Raw genomic sequence first — 26,613 nt, 5'->3', positions numbered from 1 at the left:
TTCACTTGCTCTTCCAACGTATGGTAATATACTGATATACTGGTACAACCATTAATCAGCCTCAAAAATAGAAAGGCCAGATTAGACTTTGCCAAACAACATGTAAAGAAGCCGCCCAGTTCTGGAACAGCTTGAAACTAATATCAACTTGTACCAGAATGATGGGAGGAAGTATGGAGAAGGCTTAGAACGGCTCATGATCCAAAGCACACCACATCCTCTGTAAAACATGGTGGGGGCAGTGTGATGGCATGGTGGGGGCAGTGTGATGGCATGGGCACGCATGGCTGCCAAAGGCGCTGGGTCACAACTGCTTATTGATGATGTGACTGAAGACAGAAGCAGCCGGATGAATTCTGAAGTGTTCAGGGATTTACTTTCTGCTCAGATTCCACCACATGCAGCAAGGTTGATTAGACGTCGCTTCACAGGACAGATGGACAATGACAGAAAACATAATGCGAAAGCAACCCAGGAGTTTATAAGGCAAAGAAGTCGAATATTCTGCAATGGCCGAGTCACCAGATCTCAACCCGATCGAGCAATTCACTTGCTTAAGACAAAACTTAAGGCAGAAAGACCCACAAACAAGCAACAACTGAAGACGGCGGCAGTAACAGCCGAGCAAAGCATCACAAAGGAGGAAACCCAGCGTGTGGTGATGTCCATGGGTTCCAGACTTCAGGCCGTCATTGCCTGCAAATAATTCTCTACAAAAGTATTAAAAAAAACAATTTATGGTAATTTTAATTTGTCCAATTACTTTGGAGCCCCTGAAATGAGGAGGTTGTGTAGAAAAATGGTGGCAATTCCTAAACGTTTCACAGGATATTTTTGTTCAACCCCTTGAATTAAAGCTGAAAGTCTAAACTTCAATTGTATCTCAGTTGTTTCATTTCTTATCCAATGTGGTGGCAGCGGAGCCCAAATCATGGAGATTGTGTCACTCCCCAAATAATTCTAATTGTATATGACCTAATATACTGTAGCTACTTTAATCTCATAAACCACTATAAATGACTAAAGTTTTGTGTGAAAATATTAAACATTTTGTAAAGTTATTTGGTTCAGAAACTGGAGGCGGATACCTGAATTGTTTGTGTGTAACCATATGAAGTCTATGACACAGATGGAAAGTGGCCTGTACAGGAAGTTAGTTGTATGAATAATTCTATATATTGGTAATCCTCCTTCAGTCCCCACCAGAGTTAAGAAATGGACCATCTGCGTTCAGTCCGTTTTTTTAATCATTGAAATTTTTATTGAGCTTTTTCAACACATTACATAGGAAAAATACCTCCAAGCTTCAGCACCCAAGGTTCTCAAAATGAGAAGTCCTACAAAGGAGTGCACAAAACAACATAACAGAAAATCAACTAAACAGAAAACAAAAAAAAACAAAAAAAAGACATTCATATACATACTGTGACTCTGTTCAGACATATTCATGACTTATTTATAATATTTTGAGCTTTTCCATAAATCCCACGCCGCCACCTTAGTATGAGGTGTGTTAAAGTAATAGAGGAAGGACGTTTCATGTCTACAATCTATGTTAACTCTTCTAATTACCTCTAATATGGATGGAGGGACGGAAGACTTCCACAATTTAGCTATTGACATTCTTGCAGCTATGAGAATATGTTGAGAAATCAGTCGGACTTGGTGAGGTATATCTTCCAACCCCATGTCCAAAACGGCCAATTCTGGGGACCCTGAGATAAGTATACCTGAGATCTCAGAGATCAGTTGAAACACTTCTTTCCATAGAGAGCTAATAGAAGGACAGGTCAACCACATATGTAATGTGGAGCCTTTGTTTCCGCACCCTCTCCAACACATATTAGAGCTGCCCCCTCCAAAGTGGGTCCGTTTTTTTGTAAATCTCTTTCTCGTGTACCTGGGCGCTGTATCCTCAGGTAAGTGTTCTCTATCTACAGACAGGAATACAGGGTGGATTGGGGGGTGGATAGGGGTTAAAAGTTGTGATTTAGTCTCTTAAATAGTTGACGGATCATATATTACTGCTAATGGCGTCTTATCTTTACACCTCTGGTGGCCAAGACATTTGCTTTTTTAGGAGAAATTTATATTTATTAACTGCATCTTGGCTTTCTACACGGTATGTCAAATTTGGGCAAATTTTTTTTAGTTCATTTTTTTGTTAATTTATTTTGACAAAATAAAAATCAAATATGTTATTAAAACTTCAAGCAATGTTTTGCTGTAAATAAATCTTCAAAGCAAGAAAAAATAGATACACGGACATGCCACATCTAAGGAAGATTTACAGGAGCATCTGAGAAGTAATCAGCAAAGCCGCAGAAATGCATAAAAACAAATATTTGGCAACAAAATGCAAAAATCTCAAAAGTGAATAACCCCTTTAAGAAAGGACATTTTAAAATAATTTTTCGCGTTTTGCCTCTCAGCATTCTGGAGGTCATGACTTTTCTCAGTTTAGGTCAGTGTGCTTGCACGACTTTTGCAGGATTAGTCGTACTTTCATTTGGTAAAATTTTATGGTGCCGTTTATTAAAGATTTATATTAAATTTCGACATAAATGAAGAAAAACAGTGATCCTTTTCCCTTTCTTCTTATTGTATTTTTATGACATGTTATAGATTCGTAGAACAGGCTGTTACGGTTATGGTGATACTACATATGTGAATATGTTTTAGTGTTTTGTGAACACCATGTGATCAAATTTATTAAATGTTATAATAATTAGTTTCAGTTTTTTCGTTTTTTTTTTACTCTTATTCTTCATTCATTTTTGTTAACATTTTTTAATTCCATAATGGGATTTATATTAATTATAAATGTTTTTACATAAGGATATAGTTGCATATAGTATATACATATAGGCTTGTACATCAGCCTGTATAATAATAAGTATCTACAGTACAGTAATTATGCCATAAGGATGGACCCTGGGTTTCTACCCATATAAGTTATGGGTATAGGGGATCCCCCCCATTGCTTTTCCCCTTGTATTACACAATTAGCATTATTCACAGCACACACGGGGTTAAGCTACGGAGATGTGATGTTTCTCTGATCACCTTCGTTAGAGCAGGATACCAGCTGTATATTACACTCTCTGCCCCATTACTGATTGGGCAGGCACAATAGCAGTGCCCACGTGACCACAGCACCTCTGAAGACACTTGCTTATGCCACACTATTACAACGTGGGTCGTTACGGGGTTAAAACTTGAATTGCACCCCCTACTGACTGAACTGAATCCCTAAGGGTATGTGCACACGACCTCTTTTCAGACGTAATGGAGGCGTTTTGCACCTCGAATTACGCCTGAAAAGACGGCTCCAATACGTCGGCAAACATCTGCCCATTGCTTGCAATAGGTCTTACGATGTTCTGTGCAGACGAGCTGTCGTTTTACGCGTCGCTGTCAAAATACGGAGCGTAAAATTACAGCTCGTCAAAAGAAGTGCAGGACACTTCCTGGGACGTTTTTGGAGCCGTTTTCTCATAGACACTATTGAAAACAGCTCCAAAAACGGCCGTAAAAAATGCATCAAAAACGCAGCGAAAAACGCGAGTTGCTAAAAAAACGGCTGAAAATCAGGAGCTGTTTTCCCTTGAAAACAGCTCCGTATTTTCAGACGTATTTTGTTAATCGTGTGAACATGCCCTTAGGCTGGATTCACACGAGCATGTTACATCCGTAAAGGATGGAACATATTTCGGCCGCAAGTCCCGGACCGAACACAGTGCAGGGAGCCGGGCTCCTAGCATCATAGTTATGTACGACGCTAGGAGTCCCTGCCTCTCCGTGGAACTACTGTCCCGTACTGGAAACATGATTACAGTACGGGACAGTTGTTCGGCAGCGAGGCAGGGACTCCTAGCGTCGTACATAACTATGGTGCTAGGAGCCCAGCTCCCTGCACTGTGTTCGGTCCGGGACTTGCGGCCGAAATACGTTCCGTCCTTTACGGACCGAACATGCTCGTGTGAACCCAGCCTAACAGTCATACATTTACCGACAGCTCCCAATCAGGTTTCCTGAACTCTTTTTTCTAAAAAAAATCTTCTAGACAATTTAGGCAAAAATCGCAAACAGCCAAAAATGTTTATGTACAAAACAGAAAAAGAATATGAATGAAAACTAATATATACCGGTAATACTTATATGAACAATACATGTTAGCAGGATCTAGGCTCTATTAGACGGTGTGGTCAAATTGCAGCTTATTGCCGGGATCATTAAAAAATTGTGCATAATGATGCGGTTTGGCGGCAATTTCACATAAGACTTGGCGTAATAAACCGTGATTTTACTGCACCATGTGAATATACACTAACTGTGACCTCTATAATGATCATTACAATAAAAATAACCTGCACAAGCTCCTCCAGCTTCAAAACGGACGCATCTAATTTTTTAAGACACGGGCAAAAAGTCGACTATTTTTGTGAACTGTCTTTGAATTTACAGACCGTTGTGGACCCTGCACCCAAACTGCAGACTGTAAATCATCCAGATATTTTACACTTGGGGCGCACTTATAGGGTGTGAGAGGGCTCAAAAGGTCCTATAGGAGGAGACCAGTATTAAAAAGGATGTGTGATGGTTGGGGGATTTTGCATCGGGACCCGGAGCTTTAATTTACGCCTCTGTTCACAGTGCAAACAACTCACTTTATGAGTTGCTGCAAAATAAAAATAAAAATATAAAGTTTGCAAATACTAGTGCTTTTCATTTATAAATACCTTCATACGGCTTTCCGTTCAGCAATGATCAAGCAAAGTCTCTCGGCCAATTACCTTCCAGGTACAGGGTGTAGGGAACACAAATGTATCACATATATGTAGTTTCCTATGAACCTGTGAACCTAAAATTTTCAAACTGCATTAAAACCAAATCTTATTCCCCCCCCAAACAGGGATGCTAGAGAGTAACGGCTCGTCCACACGTAACGGAATTGCTGCATATTTTCCGTCTGAAATTGCGGATGGAAAATGCGCAGAATACAGTAACAGCAAAGTAGGTGAAATTTAACAAATCTCCTCCACACGCTGCGTAAAATTTCCAAGCAGAAATTAATCTGTGGTGCGTATTTTTCGTTCCGCATCATGTCAATTCCTGCTGCGGAAAGTGGACAGAATTGCTGCGTTTTTCAGGAGATATCACCATCCACCATCATTGAGAAAAGTGCTGCAAAATCTGCATCATTTTCTGAAGTGAAAATCGCAGGAAATGGTGCAGTTTTTCCACAGCGGAATTTCTGCTAGTTTTTGCAGGATTGCTGCAGAAATTGTCTGCAGCAATTCCGTTACGTGAGGACAAGCCCTAAGGGTGCGGCCACACGGTGCGGGCACGTTGCGTTTATGTGGTGTTTTTAAACTGCAGCAAATCATTTTTCAATAGAAGTCAACGGTGACATTTTGGTTATGGACAGACGGCTGCTACTATTTACAATGCGTTTTTTGTGCAGTTAATGACGGCGCTGCCAAAGTTGTTGCTGAACTGCTTGCATTTTTTCTAACAGTTCTGCAATGCCTTGTTATGAACTATATACAGGAAGCTCCTAACAAACCTCAACACGGGTGAAAACTGTGTCCAATTATTTATTTTAAAAACACAACAGAACTGCAGCATTAGGGTATGTTCACACGGCCTATTTTTGGCCGTTTTTCGGGCGGTAAATGGACAAAAAATCGGAAGAACGCCTCCAAGCATCTGCCCATTGATTGCAATGGGAAAAAGGCATTTTGTTCTGGTGAGCCGTTTTTTTACGCAGCCGTTTGAAAAACGGCCGCGTAAAAAAACGGCTGCGAAAAAGAAGTGCAGGTCACTTCTTGGGACGTTTTTGGAGCCGTTTTCCATTGACTATATAGAAAACAGCTCCAAAAACAACCGGAAAAAACGCTGAGAAAATCGCGAGTGGCTTAAAAAACTTCTGGAAATCAGGAGCTTTTTTCCCTTGAAAACAGCTCCGTATTTTCAGACGTTTTTGGTTAAGCGTGTGAATATACCCTAACAGAAACAAAAAACGCATGCAGTTGACCGCATGCGGTTTTCAAATGCAACAAAACCGCGTCAACGACGCACCGTGTGGCCTTACCCTAAGACGACCACTCTCTAATGTACAGGGTAACGATCATCTTACAAAGAACTTGCATAAATGGTGAAGTTTGTCCGTAAAGTTCTCTGCGAGATTTAAATACAAAATATATTCTTAAAAAGAAAAAAAAAAGTTCTACATTTCTGGAATTCATCCATACTACATATATGTAGTTCCCTAATATCGATAACCTATAGATTAGATAACATTGTCCCTTCATACAAATTGACATTAAATTGTAACCAAAAGTTTTGTATATTTTTGAATAAAAATAGAATAAAAAAATAAGGTTCCTCAAGTACATAACCCCAACCCTCAACTTCAAATGTGAGAAATAAAAACAAAATAAATAAACATTTCCTAAGATTGTATAGATGAGGATTAGATACAAAGCTGAATAAGACTGCTTTTAACTTCTGTTAATAGCAGTCTTATTCAGCTTTGTATCTAATTGGGTTATGATCAGACAGGTCTGAACAGAGCGCTTCCCCCTAAAAAAAAACAGATTTCATGGGTCTTAAGGGGGCGGAGGTTAGAATGGCAGCTTTTCCAAAAGTAGGCGGGAAAGTTGCCGTTATTGCCAGAAATGGCCTGCGGCACAGGAACCCAGGCCTGATTAAGGTGTGAGCATTTCTAGGCCCTATTTGGTGGTAAAGGCTATGTACACCTTTGCAGGGTATTTTATTTTTATTTTTTTTCATAAACAGGTCAGTCAGTGTGTTTGGTGTAACTTTATAAATAGTTTCTATTAAAAAATGTTTTACTTTTTTTTAGATAAAGCTGCTCTGGATAAGGAATGCCCGTCTAGATTCACATCTGGATAATGACGGCCCATCTAGATTCACATCTGGATAAGGACTACCTGTCTAGATTCACATCTGGATAAGGACGGATCGTCTAGATTCACATCTGGATAAGGACGGTCCGTCTAGATTCACATCTAGATAAGGACGGCTTGTCTAGATCCACATCTGGATAAGGACTACCTGTCTAGATTCACATCTGGATAAGGACGGATCGTCTAGATTCACATCTGGATAAGAACGGCCCGTCTACATTCGCATCTGGATAAGGACGGCTCGTCTAGATCCACATCTGGATAAGGATTACCAATCTAGATTCACATCTGGATAAGGACGGCTGATCTAGATTCACATCTGGATAAGGACGGCCTGTCTAGATTCCCATTTGGATAAGGACGGCTTGTCTAGATTCACATCTGGATAAGGATGGCCCGTGTAGATTCACATCTGGATAAGGACGGCTCGTCTAGATCCGCATATGGATAAGGACTTCCCCGTTCTAGATTCACATCTGGATAAGGACTGCTCGTCTAGATTCACATTTGGATAAGGACGGCCCGTCTAGATTCACATCTGGATAAGGACTACCCGTCTAGATTCACATCTGGATAATGATGGCGTGTCTCGATTCACATTTGGATAATAACAGCTTGTCTAGATACACATCTGGATAATGACGACCCATCTAGATTCACATCTGGATAATGACGACCCGTCTAGATTCACATCTGGATAAGGACGGCCCGCATAGATTCACATCTGGATAAGGATGGCTCATCTAGATTCACATCTGGATAATGACGGCTCGTCTAGGTTCACATCTGGATAATGACGACCCGTCTAGATTCAAATCTGGATAAGGACGGTCCGTCTAGATTCACATCTGGATAAGGACGGCTTGTCTAGATCCACATCTGGATAAGGACTATCCGTCTAGATTCACATCTGGAGAAGGATGGCTCGTCTAGATTCACATCTGGATAATGACGACCCGTCTAGATTCACATCTGGATAAGGACGGCCCCTCTAGATTCACATCTGGATAAGGACGGCTCGTCTAGATTCACATCTGGATAAGGACTACCCATCTAGATTCACATTTGGGTAAGGACGGCTGATCTAGATTCACATCTGGATAAGGACGGCCTGTCTAGATTCCCATTTGGATAAGGACGGCTTGTCTAGATTCACATCTGGATAAGGATGGCCTGTGTAGATTCACATCTGGATAAGGACGGCTCGTCTAGATCCGCATATGGATAAGGACTTCCCCGTTCTAGATTCACATCTGGATAAGGACTGCTCGTCTAGATTCACATTTGGATAAGGACGGCCCATCTAGATTCACATCTGGATAAGGACTACCCGTCTAGATTCACATCTGGATAATGATGGCGTGTCTAGATTCACATTTGGATAATAACAGCTTGTCTAGATACACATCTGGATAATGACGACCCATCTAGATTCACATCTGGATAATGACGACCCGTCTAGATTCACATCTGGATAAGGACGGCCCGCATAGATTCACATCTGAATAAGGATGGCTCGTCTAGATTCACATCTGGATAATGACGGCTCGTCTAGGTTCACATCTGGATAATGACGACCCGTCTAGATTCAAATCTGGATAAGGACGGTCCGTCTAGATTCACATCTGGATAAGGACGGCTTGTCTAGATCCACATCTGGATAAGAACTATCCGTCTAGATTCACATCTGGAGAAGGATGGCTCGTCTAGATTCACATCTGGATAATGACAACCCATCTAGATTCACATCTGGATAAGGACGGCCCCTCTAGATTCACATCTGGATAAGGACGGCTCGTCTAGATTCACATCTGGATAAGGACTACCCGCACAGATTCACATCTGGATAAGGACGGCCTGTCTAGATTCACATTTGGATAAAAACGGCTTGTCTAGATTCACATCTGCATAAGGATGGCCCGTCTAGAATCACATCTGGACAATTATGGCTCGTCTAGATCCACATCTGGATAAGGACTACCCGTCTAGATTCACATCTGGATAAGGATGGCTTTTCTAGATCCACATCTGGATAAGGACGGCTTGTCTAGATTCACATCTGGATCAGGACGGCTCGTCTAGATCCACATCTGGATAATGACGGTGTGTCTAGATTCACATTTGGATAAGGACGGCTTGTCTAGATTCACATCTGGATAATGACGACCCGTCTAGATTCACATCTGGATAATGACGACCCGTCTAGATTCACATCTGGATAATGACGACCCGTCTAGATTCACATCTGGATAATGACGGCCCGTCTAGATTCACATCTGGATAATGACGGCCCGTCTAGATTCACATCTGGATAAGGACGTCTCGTCTATATCCACATCTGGATAAGGACTACCCATCTAGATTCACATCTGGATAAGGCCGGCTCATATAGATTCACATCTGGATAATGACGGCCTATCTAGATTCACATTTGGATACGTACGGCTTGTCTAGATTCACATCTGGATAATGACGACCCGTCTAGATTCACATCTGGATAATGACGACCCGTCTAGATTCACATCTGGATAATGACGACCCGTCTAGATTCACATCTGGATAATGACGGCCCGTCTAGATTCACATCTGGATAATGACGGCCCGTCTAGATTCACATCTGGATAAGGACGTCTCGTCTATATCCACATCTGGATAAGGACTACCCATCTAGATTCACATCTGGATAAGGCCGGCTCATATAGATTCACATCTGGATAATGACGGCCTATCTAGATTCACATTTGGATACGTACGGCTTGTCTAGATTCACATCTGTATAAGGATGGCCCGTCTAGAATCACATCTGGACAAGGACGGCTCGTCTAGTTCCACATCTGGATAAGGACTACCCGTCTAGATTCACATCTGGATAAGGACGGCTCGTCTAGATTCACATCTGGATAATGACGGCCCGTCTAGATTCACATCTGGATCAGGACGGCCCTGTTTTTTCAACTCACCAAGATTCTTCTCTTACTTTCAGGTGCAGTGACTGTGAGAAGAGGTCGGCCTGCTGTTCTGCAGTGTGGGGTTGATCCTGGAGACACATTACTATCAGTTACATGGAAGATTCATCTACGTAATACATCCTGTATAATATCATTTAAAATAGAAGAAGACAATACAAAGACATCAGACAGCTACTGCACTACAAGGATGAGAAGTGACAATTTATCCCTGGAGATCAGTAACACTGAAATATCTGATGAGGGGAAATATAACTGTGAGGTTGTAAATGATAAAGACACATTCACCAGAGACACGTCACTACAAGTATTAGGTGAGTAGGAAATTGTGTTATTACTTTTACTATTAGGCGGCTTCTCGTGTCCCTGTACAGGATTATTTCTGTAAATGTCTATACAAGTCCCTGCAGAATTAGAAAGGAAACGAATACTTTACTCATATTGATTATTTTATTTAAAATATATCCGAGCTGGAACCTTCAAACTTTAAAATTCAATAGGGACTATTATTCATCATTCTCTGTAGTCCTAATAATAATAAAGGAGGAGGGGTGAAAAAATCAAGATTGTTCTCTCCCTCTCGCTGACAGTCTATTTCTGCCCTTTATAACACTGTCTCATAGACTAATTCTATTGTCGTGGAGTCAATGGCTCAAAATATATTAGACTGAAATTTAGAAGAGTCCAACAGACTCTCAGGCCAGGCACTTTATCTAGCGTCCTAATCAGGATATTTCATACCGATATATATCGAGAGAGGAGAAGAAAACACACAGGCGCTGCTGATATGCTCAAAATACTCCTCTGGAGGTTTATTTCCAAACTCAAACTATAATACTATCATTCAGCAGGGGTGTAGGCTTGAGGTTAACCAATCAGAGACAATGTGACAATATTTGTTATTCAGTCAATAGCAGACCATAAGATACATCCCAGATACATCATTATAATTCTTCACACATCAGGTTTGCAGGTGCCTTATCTCTCCTGGGCAGAATGTTCCAGTGGAGATGGGGGAGGCATTCCCACACGCATATTTGCCACCCTCCCTTCTCACTCCCTGTGCCTTCTCTGCAAGCTTCGTATGGGAGCCAAGGTCAAAGATAAAACATACGAAATCAACATTACTGACGTTAAAGGAACAATGTCTTTCTTATTCACTACAAAAGAACCAAGATGGGAACTCCAGACAAAATGGCTGCTGCGCAAAACTAAATCATTTAAACATTATTATAATCACTTTCACATAATACATATCTTAGTAATTCGGCATCCTGCTTGATAATTCATAATGTAATTTCATACAGAGAATAAAACAAATAAACCATCCTTCACAAACCCCCCTTTTTCTCAAATTAAATTACAGAAATGATATATTATGATTATAAAACTCAAACAATATATCAAAAGGGCCACAACTAATATGATGCCATCACCAATGTCCAGTTTGGATATGGGGTCCCACCAGTGTATTGACAAGTCCTGTACATCATCATCATCATCCTCTTCTATCTTCTGCTCTTCACTGACAGTCACCCTCAGGGTAACCCACACTTACTTATTAAAACACTTGGATGCTGCTAACGGGTTCACTCAGTTTTTTTTTTCCCTCGCTTTACTTTGAACTTTGCTGATGTCAGCAGGACTTGGTTTGGTCCTTCTCATCTGTCAGACACCGTCTCTTTTAGTATACGTCACCGGGCTGTACATAGCACCTCATGCTGTGAGCCTGGGGTGAGATCCCACGTAGACGGATTAATGGAGTTTTATTGTGACTACCACAAACCCTCTGTATCTGTCTTCCTCCTCCGGTAAGTTACTTGTCTGGGCGGCTGCTTAGAATTGTGACACTTCCGTCAGTTCATGACAAATGCGTTGTACTGGCTCCGGCTGCGCCTGCCGCATCTCAGTGATGGAGTTCATCATATTAAAAGTCTTTTAGTTCATATTTACTGGCACTTGCTGGGGACCCCCAACCCTTATCAATTGTTAAAATAAATACTAATCTGGTGATATCATCTACGTAATATAAAAGTTGTTCTAAGTACATACAATAACAATGTCAGGCCCTTAAACTAAATCAAACACCTTTATATAAGAAAAATTTCTCTGTTACAATGGACATGGCACCTAGAAGATGTGTGGTTACTGGGTACATTTTATTTGCACTTGGTGTTACTCTTTTCAGCAGGATTTGTACCTTGATCTGAGCTGATTGCCTGGAACAGCTTCAACTCACAAAAATATACACAGATTCCACATGTTTATCTGACAAATGTCTCAAAAAAAATTTTCTTACTCTGTTTTGTATTGCATGTGAAGGCCTCTCAAGGTCTGTTCTCTTCGTGGGAGGCGGGTATGATAAGGATGGCACCGGTCTGCCAGGTCTGTTCTGTAGGCAAATCAAACAGCTCTAACAGAATTTAGCAGCAACAGCTGTAAAGCCTGGGACATACCAATTAGATCTTACCACATCGATCCTTGCAGTCTTGGGACATATGTGAGGTCATACACCATCAATGCAAGTGCCATCAAGAGTGCCTTAGGTGCTACCGGTTTACCTTCCTTTATGCGTCCACATTCTGTTAGAATCTGGTTCTCATTCCTTCCACTCCCAGTTGGAAACTTCCTGTGGAGAACAATCTTTTTCATTGTATAATCAGTAATTGATCTTAATCAAATAATTAATTTGAAGAAAAACATCAACAAATAACATCTTTACATTAAACGTTCAAACATTCACATTGAGCAATAACTAGAGGTGATACATGCAAACTCATTTTTCTTCTTTTTATATATATATATATATATATATATATATATATACACTTGTAATGACGGGGAAGGGAGAAAGACAGGTGAGCCCTAATCTACCCGTCACTCAGTCCCTGCCTACTTGCAACGGCCCGTCCTAGGCGACGGCGTACAACTGGGCGACGGTCCCTACGCTCAATAAGTGCACGACAGACAAACAGACAAGGGTACACAGAAGCTAAGGGTAATGGGGCAGTTGCCCACGGCAACACCATGAGCAACAAGAGTAGTGAACGAGCCGAGTCAAACCAGGAGTGTACGAGGTACCAAACGCAGAGCAGAAGAGTAGTGAACGAGCCGAGTCAAACCAGGAGTGTACGAGGTACAAAACGCAGAGCAGGAGAGTAGTCAGTAAGCCAGGGTCAATATGAAGCAGGGACAAATAGTTTAAGCAGCAGAGCCAGGAAACAGGAGAATCACAGGCAAAGGAGGAGCAGGAAGTGAAGGTATAAATAGACAGAGGGCGGGAGCTAGCTCCGTCTGGCCAGGCTCTGATAGGCTCTCCCACTCCTCAGCCTCCCAGCCTGATTGGTAGAAGGAGGGGTCACTCGATCAGACTTAGGAGCAGGTGCAGACTGACTAACCACGGGCGTCGACACAGAAGCTGTGTCTGTCAGATCCTTTACAATACTGCACAGAATTTTCTGCTCTAAAATTTTCCTTTCACAACAACAAAAAGAAATAAATAAAAATGTTTTCAAATGGGAATATTCCGCTTCTGTACCGTTTATCTGACGCCTCCAATAGTCCAATGCTGAGGCTCGTCTAGAACTTTACATAAAACTTAACCCCAGTATTTAATATTCCCACAACACTTCTTGAATATCGTTATTGAACAAACTAACTTTGGGATAACATCTGGAGAACTGCTGATATCTTATTGTACAAACACCAGTTCAATACTTGGGATAACACTGTTCCCCTGTCACTACACACAAATTCTGCAGTGGGGAAGATAGCGGCCGGGCTTCAGGTCACCGTGAGAACAGGTCTACACATACGAGCACCTTTTCATACACACCTACCTCGGGTAGTTGTATGTTGGGTAATCTGGCCGGGGTGCACTTTTCACAGGTACCTTTGCTGTTTTACCTATGTCATGCCGTGCACATATCATGCAGGCTGCTACAAACCTAGCGGTGGCATTATTGTATCCACGGCTAAGCCAATTTACTGATACCTGGCTGAACATACCCTTGTTGTCAGGTCTGTCTTCTCTTGCTCTCTCAATTGGCTTACCCGATGATCCAATAAAGGTCCTACTACCAATGGGCCCATAATTGTGGGCGATGCCAAAAGCGTACCTAGAGTCAGTGTAAATGTCGGCCGTCTTACCTTTTGCCAGGTTATAGCCTCAGCGAGCACCTCCAGCTCCGCTCCTTGAGATGAACAAGAAGGTGAGAGTGGTTTCTGGATGATTTACCTTGTGCCTCGTATCCTGTCTTGTACATACTGTATATGATCAAGTATCTCTACATTACAAATTTACATTGGAAACCATTTTCACATATAGATAGAACATTTCAAAAGGATGGAGTTTTATTTTTCCACATTCATCTTATGATCCAGGACACTTGTAAATCCCACCCCACCAGGTCCTGTAAATACCTGATTAATAAAAAAACAAACAAAATATGTTACTGAAATCTGGCATAAAATGAACAATGTTGAGACAATTTTTTCTTTTTTTTGTTTTGCCTTCTCCCCCATCTAAATCTGTAAAGACTCATCTGTGGGTGACGTCACCTCGGCCTCCTGTGTAAATTTGCTGGAGGGGGATGGTCTCTTACACAATACCTCATATTGGGTGAAGACAATATGAGCAAAACATACCCAGTGCCATATTTACTGTTCTGGAAGGATCTGGAACCATCTATACAGAAAAACCTCAAAATGTAGGTTACTGTCATACACATTTAATTTGGATTAGTCATTGGGGTCTCATACACATTTTGTAGATCTCCAAGAACCAAATTCATTAATTCAAAACAAAATAAAACACAAAACAAAACTACCTGATCAGTCCCTTCACCATTCCCTCCTATGTGGAATCTGCGTAAGTAATGTAGCAGAGTTCAAAACTACATATCTCAACATAATAAAGTCAGGCACTCTGTCTGGGGGGCACTAGTTTAACCCCCTGTAATACACAACAACCTGGAACAAAAAAATGACTTTCTCCTGACAAAAATACATTTTATCTTTAAAATGACTTGTAACCATTTACCTGTAAAACATCATACCTTTTTGAAAAATAACATTTAGGCAGCACTATAGCACGTGCCTCATGTGTGAAAACAAAAACAAATGTAATTAGTTATTCAATAAAACAAAAAATAATATATATGGTAATATTAATTACTGCAAACCAAAAAACTATATATAAAAATAGGGAACAGTGGGGACAAATACATTTTCAAGACCCCGTGTCTCACATTATCTGTATTTTAATTCATTTGAATTAACATCAAAACATTCCAACATTAAATCTTATCACATCATAACACATAAATATGCAGCGTAACTTTTATATTTTTTCAGGCAAAGCCAGCCGGCTGTAATATTTTTCTCGCTTGGTGTAGTTACGGACAACAGCGCATGCGCAAAGATAAGAAACATTCCTCTATGCAGAGGAACTGATTTTAACCCCATACACAAAAAACTAAGGGTATGTGCACACGAGAACTGTCTTTTACGTCTGAAAAGACAGACTGTTTTCAGGAGAAAAGAGCTGCGTAGTTTCAGACGTAAAAGCTCCTCCTCACATTATGCGAGGCGTCTTTGACGCCCGTAATCTTGAGCTGCTCTTCATTGACTTCAATGAAGAACGGCTCAAATTACGTTGCAAAGAAGTGTCCTGCACTTTGACAGCTGTCAAACGACGACGCGTAAATGACAGGTCGTCAGCACAGTACGTCGGCAAACCCATTCAAATGAATGGGCAGATGTTTGCCGACGTATTGTAGCCGTATTTTCAGACGTAAAACGAGGCATAATACGCCTCGTTTACGTCTGAAAATAGGTCGTGTGAACCCAGCCTCAGAATTGTATTTTTTTAGACATTACTGCTGTTAAAAAGAAGAAGATACAATATAGATCTGCTTTATTGTGGCCACTAGTTTCACACATGTTACATTACACACATCACACAGATGTCACATCACACCCGTTCACATGACACTCCCCCCGTTCTGACCCACATTAGTCACTGCAATGTACCCGGCTGCTCTGTTTTCTTCACTCTTCCTATGAAAATTTACACCTGTATTCAAATTGTTCTTTCTCACATCAACTTACTTGTAACCACCTGTAATCACGTACTTTGTCCTTTTAACTTTCTCAACTTTCCACAAACCATTCTATTTATCACATGCAAACAACCATCTTACGGCTGCCAGCCTCTTCAACAATTTTTTTACAGTGTGCTATTTTGCCTTCACATACTTTACAATTAAAGCCCCAGCTCCTTTTGCTCATTCTACTATAATGATGGCCGTGCCCCGTGCCCCAAAGCATTTTCGTCTCACTTCCTCCTGACCCCATGGTCGTAGAGCAGTAGGGTGATTTGCGGTAAATCCCCCACCTCCAGGCAAACTGGCCACGTTTGCCGACAGATATCTCAGACCAGTCTATCTCCTAGACTGTCTTACCAATACGATATCAAAAGTTGTTCCTCCAGACATTCTAGCAGTAGGATCCCCTTTCCTCTGATCCCTCACTGTATTGAACATCAAGAACAGACAAAATGCTGCCAATCAACAATTGCAAGAGCAAATTCTTCAACACAATCGACATTCATGAACCTCCATTGAATCAAACAGGAGTTGGTCACATTCATTTCAAACATCTACAAACCCCTCACTGCCGGGGTATAGCTTTTGGTTCATACAGAAGGACCCTTACACACAGTATTACAAGCTGGCAGAGTGTGCTAAAAGTGTATCAATGATTATTCAAAACTACATTCAAAGTTTTCCCTGTTGCTGTAATGATGGGCTTGTGATTATGTAATGACGGGGGTAGGGAAACAGACAAGTGAGCCCTAATCTACCCGCCACTCAGTCCCTGCCTACTTGCAACGACCCGCCCTAGGCGACGGGGTACAACTGGGCGACGGTCCCTACGCTCAGTAAGTGCACGACAGACAAACAGACAAGGGTACACAAAGCTAAGGGAAATGTGGCAGTTGCCCACGGCAACACCGTGAGCAAAAAGAGTGGTGAACGAGCCGAGTCAAACCAGGAGTGTACGAGGTACCAAACGCAGAGCAGGAGAGTAGTCAACAAGCCAGGGTCAGTATAAAGCAGGGTCAAATAGTTCAGAAGCTGCAGCAGGGCCAGGAAATCAAACGAGAAGAATCACAAGCAAGGAGGAACAGGAAAGGCAGGTACAAATAGACAGAGGGCGGGAGCTAGCTCCGTCTGGCCAGGCTGTGATAGGCTCTCCCACTCCTAAGCCTGCCATCCTGAGTGGTGGAATATGGAGTCAGTCTCACAGACATAGAAGCAGGTGCAGACTGATTACCTATGGGCGTTGACACAGAAGCTGTGCCTGGCAGATCCTTTACAGTTGCACTGGATTCTCCATTATCAGGACTTAACCATTGAAGCCCCTGTGGTACTACAGGATATTACTCACAAATATCCAACTTTTCTCTCACCTACAGACAGTCAGTACCTCCCAACTATAATCCCAGACAAACGGGTAACAGAACAACTATTAATCCTCAACAATTTTACACAACTAAATAACAAATGACACACTACAACACAGCAGCAAACACAAGTTTTTTTTTTCCCCTCACTGTCCAGACTACAATCTTTTCATTTTAAAAACTTCACATGTGAGTTACAACTTCTCTGCGCCATGCACTATGTCACTGCATTCCAAAGGGAAGGGGGAAGGTCTTACACTTCTCACAATTTTTTCTGGTCAACAATGTAATTGCTGGCAAAAATTCTCTCATGTCTTTCATATCAACAGTTTAAGGTCACGTACGCACATGCAATCTTTCATCACACTAAAAGTTTCAACATACCTTTTTGGATCCATCTTTCATACCACTGCTGGATAAAGTGCCACGTCCAGAAGATGTGACGTCATGACAGCTAAATTCCAAGGCTTACGCAATACATGTGTGAATGGTGTAAGGATAAGCTCCTTACCTACCACAGTTTTTTTGTAATTCACAGATGCAAAGCGCCACACCTCTCTAGCGACAGCTATCAGACGAGCAATCCCGGGTTTTTTTGGCATCATTACTGTCGTGGAAGTCAATGGCTCAAAATATATTAGACTGACATTTAGAAGAGTCCAACAGACTCTCAGGGCAGGCACTTTATCTAGCATCCTAATCAGGATATTTCATACCGATATATATCGAGAGAGGAGAAGAAAACACACAGACGCTGCTGGTATGCTCAAAATACTCCTCTGGAGGTTTATTTACAAACTCAAACTTTAATACTATCATTCAGAAGGGATGCAGGCTTGAGGTTAACCAATCAGAGACAATGTGACAATATTTGTTATTTAGCCAATGGCAGACCATAAGATACATCCCAGATACATCATTATAATTCTTCCCACATCAGGTTTGCAGGTGCCTTATCTCTCTTGGGCAGAATGTTCCCGTAAGATGGGGGAGGCATTCCCACACGCATATTTGCCACCCTCCCTTCTCACTCCCTGTGCCTTCTCTGCAAGCTTCGTATGGGAGCCAAGGTCAAAGATAAAACATACGAAATCAACATTACTGACGTTAAAGGAACAATGTCTTTCTTATTCACTACAAAATAACCAAGATGGGAACTCCAGACAAGATGGGAACTCCAGACAAGATGGGAACTCCAGACAAAATGGCTGCTGCACGAAACTATATCATTTAAACATTATTATGATTACTTTCACATAATACATATCTTAGTAATTCGGCCTCCTGCTTGATAATTCATAATGTAATTTCATACAGAGAATAAAGCAAATAAACCATCCTTCACACTATTCCATTCCTCCCTAACAGTTACTTAAAGGGTAACTAAACCTTCATAAAACTTCTGACATGTCAGAAGTTTTGATCGTTTGAACACTGAGACCCCCACAGATCGCTAAAACGTAGCAGCAGAAGCGCTCTGATGAGTGCTGTTGCGGCTTAATTTGTGATCGGCTTTTTTCTCGGAAAGCCGAGCAATTGATGTACAGGCTCAATAGAAAGTCTATGAGTCCGTACACTTACTACTCGGCATTCCGAGAAAAGCCGATCAGAAACGAAGTGGCTCAACGCTCACCCGAGCACTTCTGCCGCTTTGTTTTAGAGATCTGTGGGGGTCTCAGTGTTCGGACCCCCACCGATCAAAACTTCTGACATCTCACTATGACATGTCAGAAGATTTTTTAAAGTTTAGTTTCCCTTTAATACAAGATTAAGACTCTGTTCACATCTGAGTTCTGATTTTCCGTTGTCCCATTATAAGAGAACAACAACAAAAACGGAGCTGCTGGATCAGTCGCATGATGGAAATCAACGGCACCCAACAGAACCCATTGACATTAATGGATTGTGTCAGGCTTCCGCCACGGTATCCATTGTTTTTTCCAGATGGAATAGTGCGGCATGCTGTGTTATTTTTTTTTCTATGAAAATTAATTAAATCTGCGATGGAGGCTCCTCACACTATATTGCGTCTGACACTGGAGGGGCATTTTGACTGGTTCTGGAGTGTATAGTGGCTATAACTCTGATACAGACTATAGCTGATACTGTATGTGGGCACATTGTGGCTGGCACTATATGGGGCATGTAATAGCCTTTACTCACTTTCCCTCAGTGTTTGTGGCCAGGTTCATGTGTTATGTCTCTTGTCACTGTTCCAACCTGCTCTAATAAATCTGTCTGAGCTAAGAGTCAATAACCCTATATCCCTCTAAGCCTTGGTAACTCGTGAGCGGCACTAATCCCTCTAAGGCCCCATGCACACGACCGTGCCGGCAATCACGGCCCGCTATTGCAGGCAGGGTCGGCCGCCGACTTACACCTGCATTTTCGGGCCGTGCTCCCATACAAAGTATGGGAGCACGGCCCGCAAAATGCAAAAGAACGGACATGTTCCATAATTTTCTGAACATTTCTACGGCACGGACACCTTTCCGTAGCGCTACGGAAAGGTGTCCGCATTCAATGAAAGTGAATGGGTCCATTCTTGGGGACCGCAATTGCGGTCCGCAAAAACGGAGGTTTTTAACGGTCGTGTGCATGGGGCCTAAGTCGAGATGGTCAAAATCAGAATGACATATATTTTGCTTTATAGTGCCCAAATAATTATCTATAGAGTAGCCGGGCACACAGTGCCACAAATGGGGGAATTTATTAAGTAATAGACGCCAGTTTTCTGGCGCAGAAAAGGCACAATTTGCGCAAAAATTAGGTTTTTAGGAGACATTATAGTTTTTTTGCTGCCTGCGGCCGACACGTGCTTTACTTTGCACCAGAAACTGTTAGAAATTAAGGAAGAATTCTACACCAGCTGGAAGCTGGTATACATTTTATTTTCTGGTGCACAGACAGTCGAAGGAGCAACAAATTTATTGAGAGGCGTGCTCCTCTTAATATATTTATTGCATCCTACTCCAGCAGTGTTTATTCTTAGACTGGCGTGTCAAAGTAAATCACTCACATAGTGTCCAAGTACAAAGTTTTAGAGTGTTTATGTCAACATCCCTGGTGGTCTAGAGCAATAAGGGGCTCAATGCCCAGATCTCTGGATGTCTAGGGTAGTTGAGCCAATTATAGTAAGATTCCTAGTAGTCTATTAGTCTAGGGTAGTGAAGGGGTTAATGCCAGCACCCTTGGTTGTCTAGGGCAGTGAAGGAGTTGATATCAGCATTCTAGGTGGTCTGGGTCAAAAAAAGGTTAATGTCTGTATCCCAGTATAGGGCTTAACATGTCATACCTTGTTTCCCACTGTTACCTCTCCAGGCTTCAGCTTTTTCTGTAGTAGGATGTTGGGCACTGATCGCTCAGTTTCCTCTGCCTTCCCTGCACTTATCATAGACTCTGCTCCGCCTGTTACATTGGAAGTGGGTACTTTGCATACTGAACAAATCACTTTCTTCCTGCTAGTAAATTTGCCCTCTGAGGTAATATTGGGATTCCATGGGTGCAGATGCATAATCTGGTTATTGATTGGGTAAAAGCAAATTTGATTAAGTGGAATCCTAAATGTTATGATTCTTGCATAAGATTAGGTATATGGAAACAAGAACCAAAGTATAGCGCTGCTACCATCAAGAAGGGACCATATAAGTAATAATAATGGCTTTATTATAAAGGCTACGCGTTTCAACGCCAAACAGGCGTCTTCATCAGGTCAAGTGAGAAGGGAAACATGATAAGTGACTTATATAGTATTTGACAGCATGTTCAGGAACATTGTGAATTGAACAAAACGCCAAAAACAGGGGTCAGAGAAAATCCATGACGTAATATCGGGTCAAATGGATGTAAACAAAAGCTGGGGTTGGAAATGCATTGCACAAAGTCAAGGAACAATATTAATAAAAAATACATGAGATAGTCCGTAACAGTCAAGCATAACAGTAGTAGAAAAATAAAGAATTGTGTAAAAAATTTTATATGTGAAATTTTTAAAAAAAACCTTTACCCCAGAAGTTGTAGAAAAAAAGAATTTATCATACTAGTCTATGATAAAAAAAAAAAGAGTTAAAAGCATATATAACACTGAATTGGACTAAATATTATTATGATTGTTATGTAGAACAAGAATGTGCGAACTCACCGCTGGTTGTGGGCATTGGTTGCACATTCTTGTTCTACATAACAATCATAATGGGACATTCGAAATTGCATAAGTACTAAAACATATAAAATCGCCATAAATTTGGTATCGCCAGTTTTGAACTGACCCATAGAATAAAGTTAGTACTGTAATGGCAGGAAGGAGGTGAAGGGAAAGTGAGCCCTAATCTACCCACCGCCCTGTCCCTGCCTACTTGCAACGACCCGCCCTAGGCGACGAGGTACAACTGGGCGGCGGTCCCTACGCTGTCTAAGTGCACAGGAAAACAAACAGGGAACACGCAAGGGAAGGGGCAGTAGCCACGGAACGCCACGAGGAAACGGAGCGGCGAACGAACAGTCAGGACCAGGACGAAGTGAGCACAACCAAGCGGGCAAGGAGACAGAAGCAAGCCAGGGGCAAAGCAAAGCAGGTCAAGCAGAACTGCAGCAAGGCAGAAGCACGGCAGAAGCAGGCTGGAGCAAGCAGCAGTGGGGCCAGGAATCCAAAAGAATTACAAGCACTGAGGGAGAGAACAGGGCAGGTAATAAAGGACAGGGGGCGGAGCTAACTCCGACAGACCAGGCCGCGATAGGCTCTCCCACTCCTGAGCCTGCCACCCTGGTTGGTGGGAGATGGTGTCAGTCGAACAGGTCTGGCCTCAGGTGTGGATTGATTAATCCCAGGAGTATACTTAGATGAAGTACCTGGCAGATCCCTAACAGTGGTCTGGCTTGTAATTATGTAATGGCAGGAAGGAGGTGAAGGGAAAGTGAGCCCTAATCTACCCACCGCCCTGTCCCTGCCTACTTGCAACGACCCGCCCTAGGCGACGAGGTACAACTGGGCGGCGGTCCCTACGCTGTCTAAGTGCACAGGAAAACAAACAGGGAACACGCAAGGGAAGGGGCAGTAGCCACGGAACGCCACGAGGAAACGGAGCGGCGAACGAACAGTCAGGACCAGGACGAAGTGAGTACAACCAAGCGGGCAAGGAGACAGAAGCAAGCCAGGGGCAAAGCAAAGCAGGTCAAGCAGAACTGCAGCAAGGCAGAAGCACGGCAGAAGCAGGCTGGAGCAAGCAGCAGTGGGGCCAGGAATCCAAAAGAATTACAAGCACTGAGGGAGAGAACAGGGCAGGTAATAAAGGACAGGGGGCGGAGCTAACTCCGACAGACCAGGCCGCGATAGGCTCTCCCACTCCTGAGCCTGCCACCCTGGTTGGTGGGAGATGGTGTCAGTCGAACAGGTCTGGCCTCAGGTGTGGATTGATTAATCCCAGGAGTATACTTAGATGAAGTACCTGGCAGATTCCTAACAAGTACATTATTTATACCAAACGGTTAAACTGTGTAAAAATGATTGCAAGAAATTATGATGGAATCGCTGTTTTATTTTCTATTCCCACTTCAAAATATTACCTAAAATTGTTCCAATTAAAACTACAACTTGTCCCGCAAAATAAAAACCCTTATACAGCTGCCTCATTGGAAAATAAAATGATATGGGTCTTGGAGTGCGACAATGAGAAAACGAAAAAACAAACAAAAAAAATAGCTCCGTCCAGAGAGATCAAGAATTAAAAAATAGTCTGACAGCAACCACGATACACTCTTTCAGTTCTGAATGTAGTTTTCCATTGAATTTCCATCAGAACCGCTCATTTCTAAAGGAGAGGCGTGCGTGGCTGGGATTCAAGAGCCTCACAGTTCCCCCTATAATCGAGCAGAGTGCTTAAAGGGGTTCTCTACTTTAGACAATAACTACATGTTAGAAGGGTCCCTTGACAATAAGCTGATCAAAAAGTGTCCTCCTGCTGGGATCCCCAACAATCAGCTGTAATCTGTGAGGAAACCTGGCAGTACGTGTTTAAATTCCCTGCAGCTCCACCACAGGAGAAATTAAGCATTACACAGTACATATTCAAATCAATCTGTTGTCTGTGTAATGCAGGACAAGACAGGTTCTCCAGAGCGAGATACGCTCTTTGTAACGTCTCTCCTCCCTGGCCAAGAAATGAGGATCCTGAACAGGGGACCCCCCCCTCTATTAACTCCGAATTCCCTAATAGAGTATATGAAAGTGTTTTTTATAAACTGAACAATTCTCCCACGCTGCCATGGAGCTTAAAGGGGACAATGATCACCACCTGATATGAAGTTAAGAAAGACCTGGTGTGAATGTTACTAATGAGAATGACCTACGGATTAGTTGCTTTAGGCTGGGTTTACATTGTGTAATTTTGTTGCGTTTTTGAAAAGATAAAAAAAACGCATGACATTTTTTAAAATACCCATGCATTTTTACAATACCTCTTAGCTGTAATCTGGTTTTCAATTTACTAAGCAAAGGCTAACAGCTGGAACAGTTTGTGAAACTCATGGGCAAGTAAAAAACACATTTTTTCAAAAACATCATGCGTTTTTTCAGTTGTGTTTTTCTTTCCAGCATTTCAAAAACTCAACTAAAACACAACAAAAATGCACACTGTGAACCCAGCAGTATTGCAGACGACCCAGTTATGAATTGAGACAAAATGGATTTTCCCATCTGATTAAGTGACTTATTTTGTGTGTATATTTAACTCTTCACAGCTCAATAGTAATACATAGTCTTAGGCCTCATGCACACGACCGTAAAAACTCCCGTTATTACGGGTCGTAATTACGACCCGTAATAACGGGCTCATAGACTTCTATTGGCCACGGGTACCTTCCCGTTTTCTCACGGGAAGGTGCCCGTGCCGTTGAAAAAGATAGAACATGTCCTATTTCAGGCCGTAATAACGGCACGGACAGTCCATAGAAGTCTATGGAGCTCTCGTAATGACGGGTGGCTACGTGTGTGCACCCGTCATTACGGCAGCGTTGCTAAGCGACGTCAGTAAATAGTCACTGTCCAGGGAGCTGAAAGAGTTAACTGATCGGCAGTAACTCTTTCAGCACCCTGGACAGTGACTACCGATCAGTATAAACCTGTAAAAAATAAAAATAAAAGACTTTCATACTTACCGACAACTTCCTGCTTCCTCCAGTCCGGTCTCCCGCCCGTTGCCTTGGTGACGCGTCCCTCTCGACATCCGGCCCGACGTCCTGGATGACGTTTAAGGCCATGTGACCGCTGCAGCCAATCACAGGTCAATCACAGGCTGCAGCGGTCACATGGACTGCCGCGTCATCCAGGGATGTCGGGCTGGATGTGAAGAGAGGGACGCGTCACCAAGACAACGGCCGGGTAAGTATGAATTTCTTTAACTTTTATTACAGAAAAGGCTGTCCCTTCTCTCTATCCTGCACTGATAGAGAGAAGGGGCTGCCGATTAGTGCAGTGCTATTTTGCCGCCAAAAACGTGCCCGTAAATACGGGTGGAATACGGGTGACACCGGACCCATATTTACGGGCACGGGTTCGTAAATACTGGTGCAAAACGGGTGGAATACGTGTGACACCGGACCCGTATTTATGCCAGTATTTACGGGTGGGAAAAAATACGGTCGTGTGCATGAGGCCTGCGTCAATAATAGCCTAATAAATAAATTATTCATTAACTTTTAGCTCAGCCGATGACATTCCTAAAATTAAACAGTGATGGATGTCCAGAGTGTGGCGCGATTGGTGGGAATCCACCTGCAGAAATCTCCTGGATCCCACATTCAGATGAAATAAACACCATACAACTGGAAGAGTCAAATCAGACGTGGACAGTGATCAGCACGATCAGTAGAAAGAGAATTAATGGGAATTCGGTGACTTGTCTTGTTTCTCATCCAACATTTGCAAATCCATGGAAAGGAGAAATTACTCTGAGTGGTAAGTAATGTGTGTGTGTGTGTGTGTGTGTGTGTGTGTGTGTGTGTGTGTGTGTGTGTGTCTCTTAAAGAGAACCTTTCACCTGCCCATACATCTGCAGCTGAGTGCACCATGCAATAGGCACTTCTGCACAAAACTTGTCTCACTTAAAAAAAAAATTCTCTCCCCCTCTGTTATTTAGATATTGGTGCCATTATATTTGGCGACCAATATGTAAATAACACCCTGAACTATCAATGGGGCATTTCTTTATTTCTAAATGGCATGGGGGCGTGTTAATTATCGCTCTGAAACTGTCCAATTAACTACGGATAGTGTCAAAACGGCTTGTGCTCTGTGATCTCTCTCGCGAGATCACAGTCTCATACCTCCCATCTTTCAAGTATCGCAAAGAGGGACAACCGATGTGGTGCGCAGCAATTTTATTTTATTTTAAGCCACGCCTCTAATCCCATCAACTCATCGCCCATACACACCCAGTTCAGCCCACTCAATATCATGCTCCCATAGTGCCTCCCATACAATATAATGCCCTCTAGCTGCCCTCACACAGTATAATGCCCTCTAGCTGCCACCATACCATATAATGCAACCATAGATATACCCACACAGTACAAAGCCAACACGGAGGCCCCATACAGTATAATGCCCACACAGATGCCCCCATACAGTATAATCCCCCCCATGCAGTATAATGCCCAAATTCCCCCATACAGCATAATGCCACATAGCTGCCCCATGCAGCATAATGCCCCCATAGCTGCCCCATACATTATAGTGCCCCTATACAGTATAATGCCCCCTAGCTGCCCTTATACAGTATAATGCCACCAAAGCTGCCCCTAGTGCCAGTGCCCTTGTATATAGTGCCCATGTATATAGTGCCCCCATACAGTGCTACTGTGTCCATGTTGATAGTGCCACAGCTCCCTTGAAGATAGCACCCCCCCCCCTTGTAGATAGTGCTACCCTCCTGTAGATAGCACCATTGGGACTCCCTCTAGGAGCGGAATCCCCAGTCAGAGCATAGGCCGGGGATTCCGCTCCTATAGGGAAGGCCTGATCTCACTGTCCATATATGGACAGTGACTTCAGTGGCTACTCCTTGAGCATAACCTCCGTTGCCGAATCTGGCCGGGTATTCCACTCCAGGAGGAGCCCCTGACATCAATGTCCATATATGTCTCCGGCCAGATCATCGGCAATGGGGATTCCGCTCAATCAGTGGCTCCTAATTTTATTGTCCATATATGGACAGTGACGTCAAGGGCTTCCCCGAGCACACCACTTAAT

The 26,613-nt window shown here is 42.6% G+C and overlaps 1 protein-coding gene across 1 annotated transcript in view; it reads left to right on the top strand.

Moving 5' to 3' along the window:
• LOC142741921 (cell surface glycoprotein CD200 receptor 5-like) overlaps nucleotides 1-25,328 on the top strand; it is a 38,917-nt gene extending 13,589 nt beyond the window's left edge. The window contains exons 2-3 of the mRNA XM_075851243.1: nucleotides 9,855-10,215; nucleotides 25,066-25,328. Coding sequence (XP_075707358.1) covers nucleotides 9,855-10,215; nucleotides 25,066-25,328 — 624 coding nt within the window. The remainder of the gene's footprint in view (nucleotides 1-9,854; nucleotides 10,216-25,065) is intronic.
• Nucleotides 25,329-26,613: the final 1,285 nt, after the last annotated feature.

The sequence above is a fragment of the Rhinoderma darwinii genome, chromosome 2 (genome assembly GCF_050947455.1).
Source record: "Rhinoderma darwinii isolate aRhiDar2 chromosome 2, aRhiDar2.hap1, whole genome shotgun sequence".
Taxonomy (NCBI): domain Eukaryota; kingdom Metazoa; phylum Chordata; class Amphibia; order Anura; family Rhinodermatidae; genus Rhinoderma; species Rhinoderma darwinii.
This window is presented reverse-complemented; position numbering and strand designations above follow the sequence as displayed.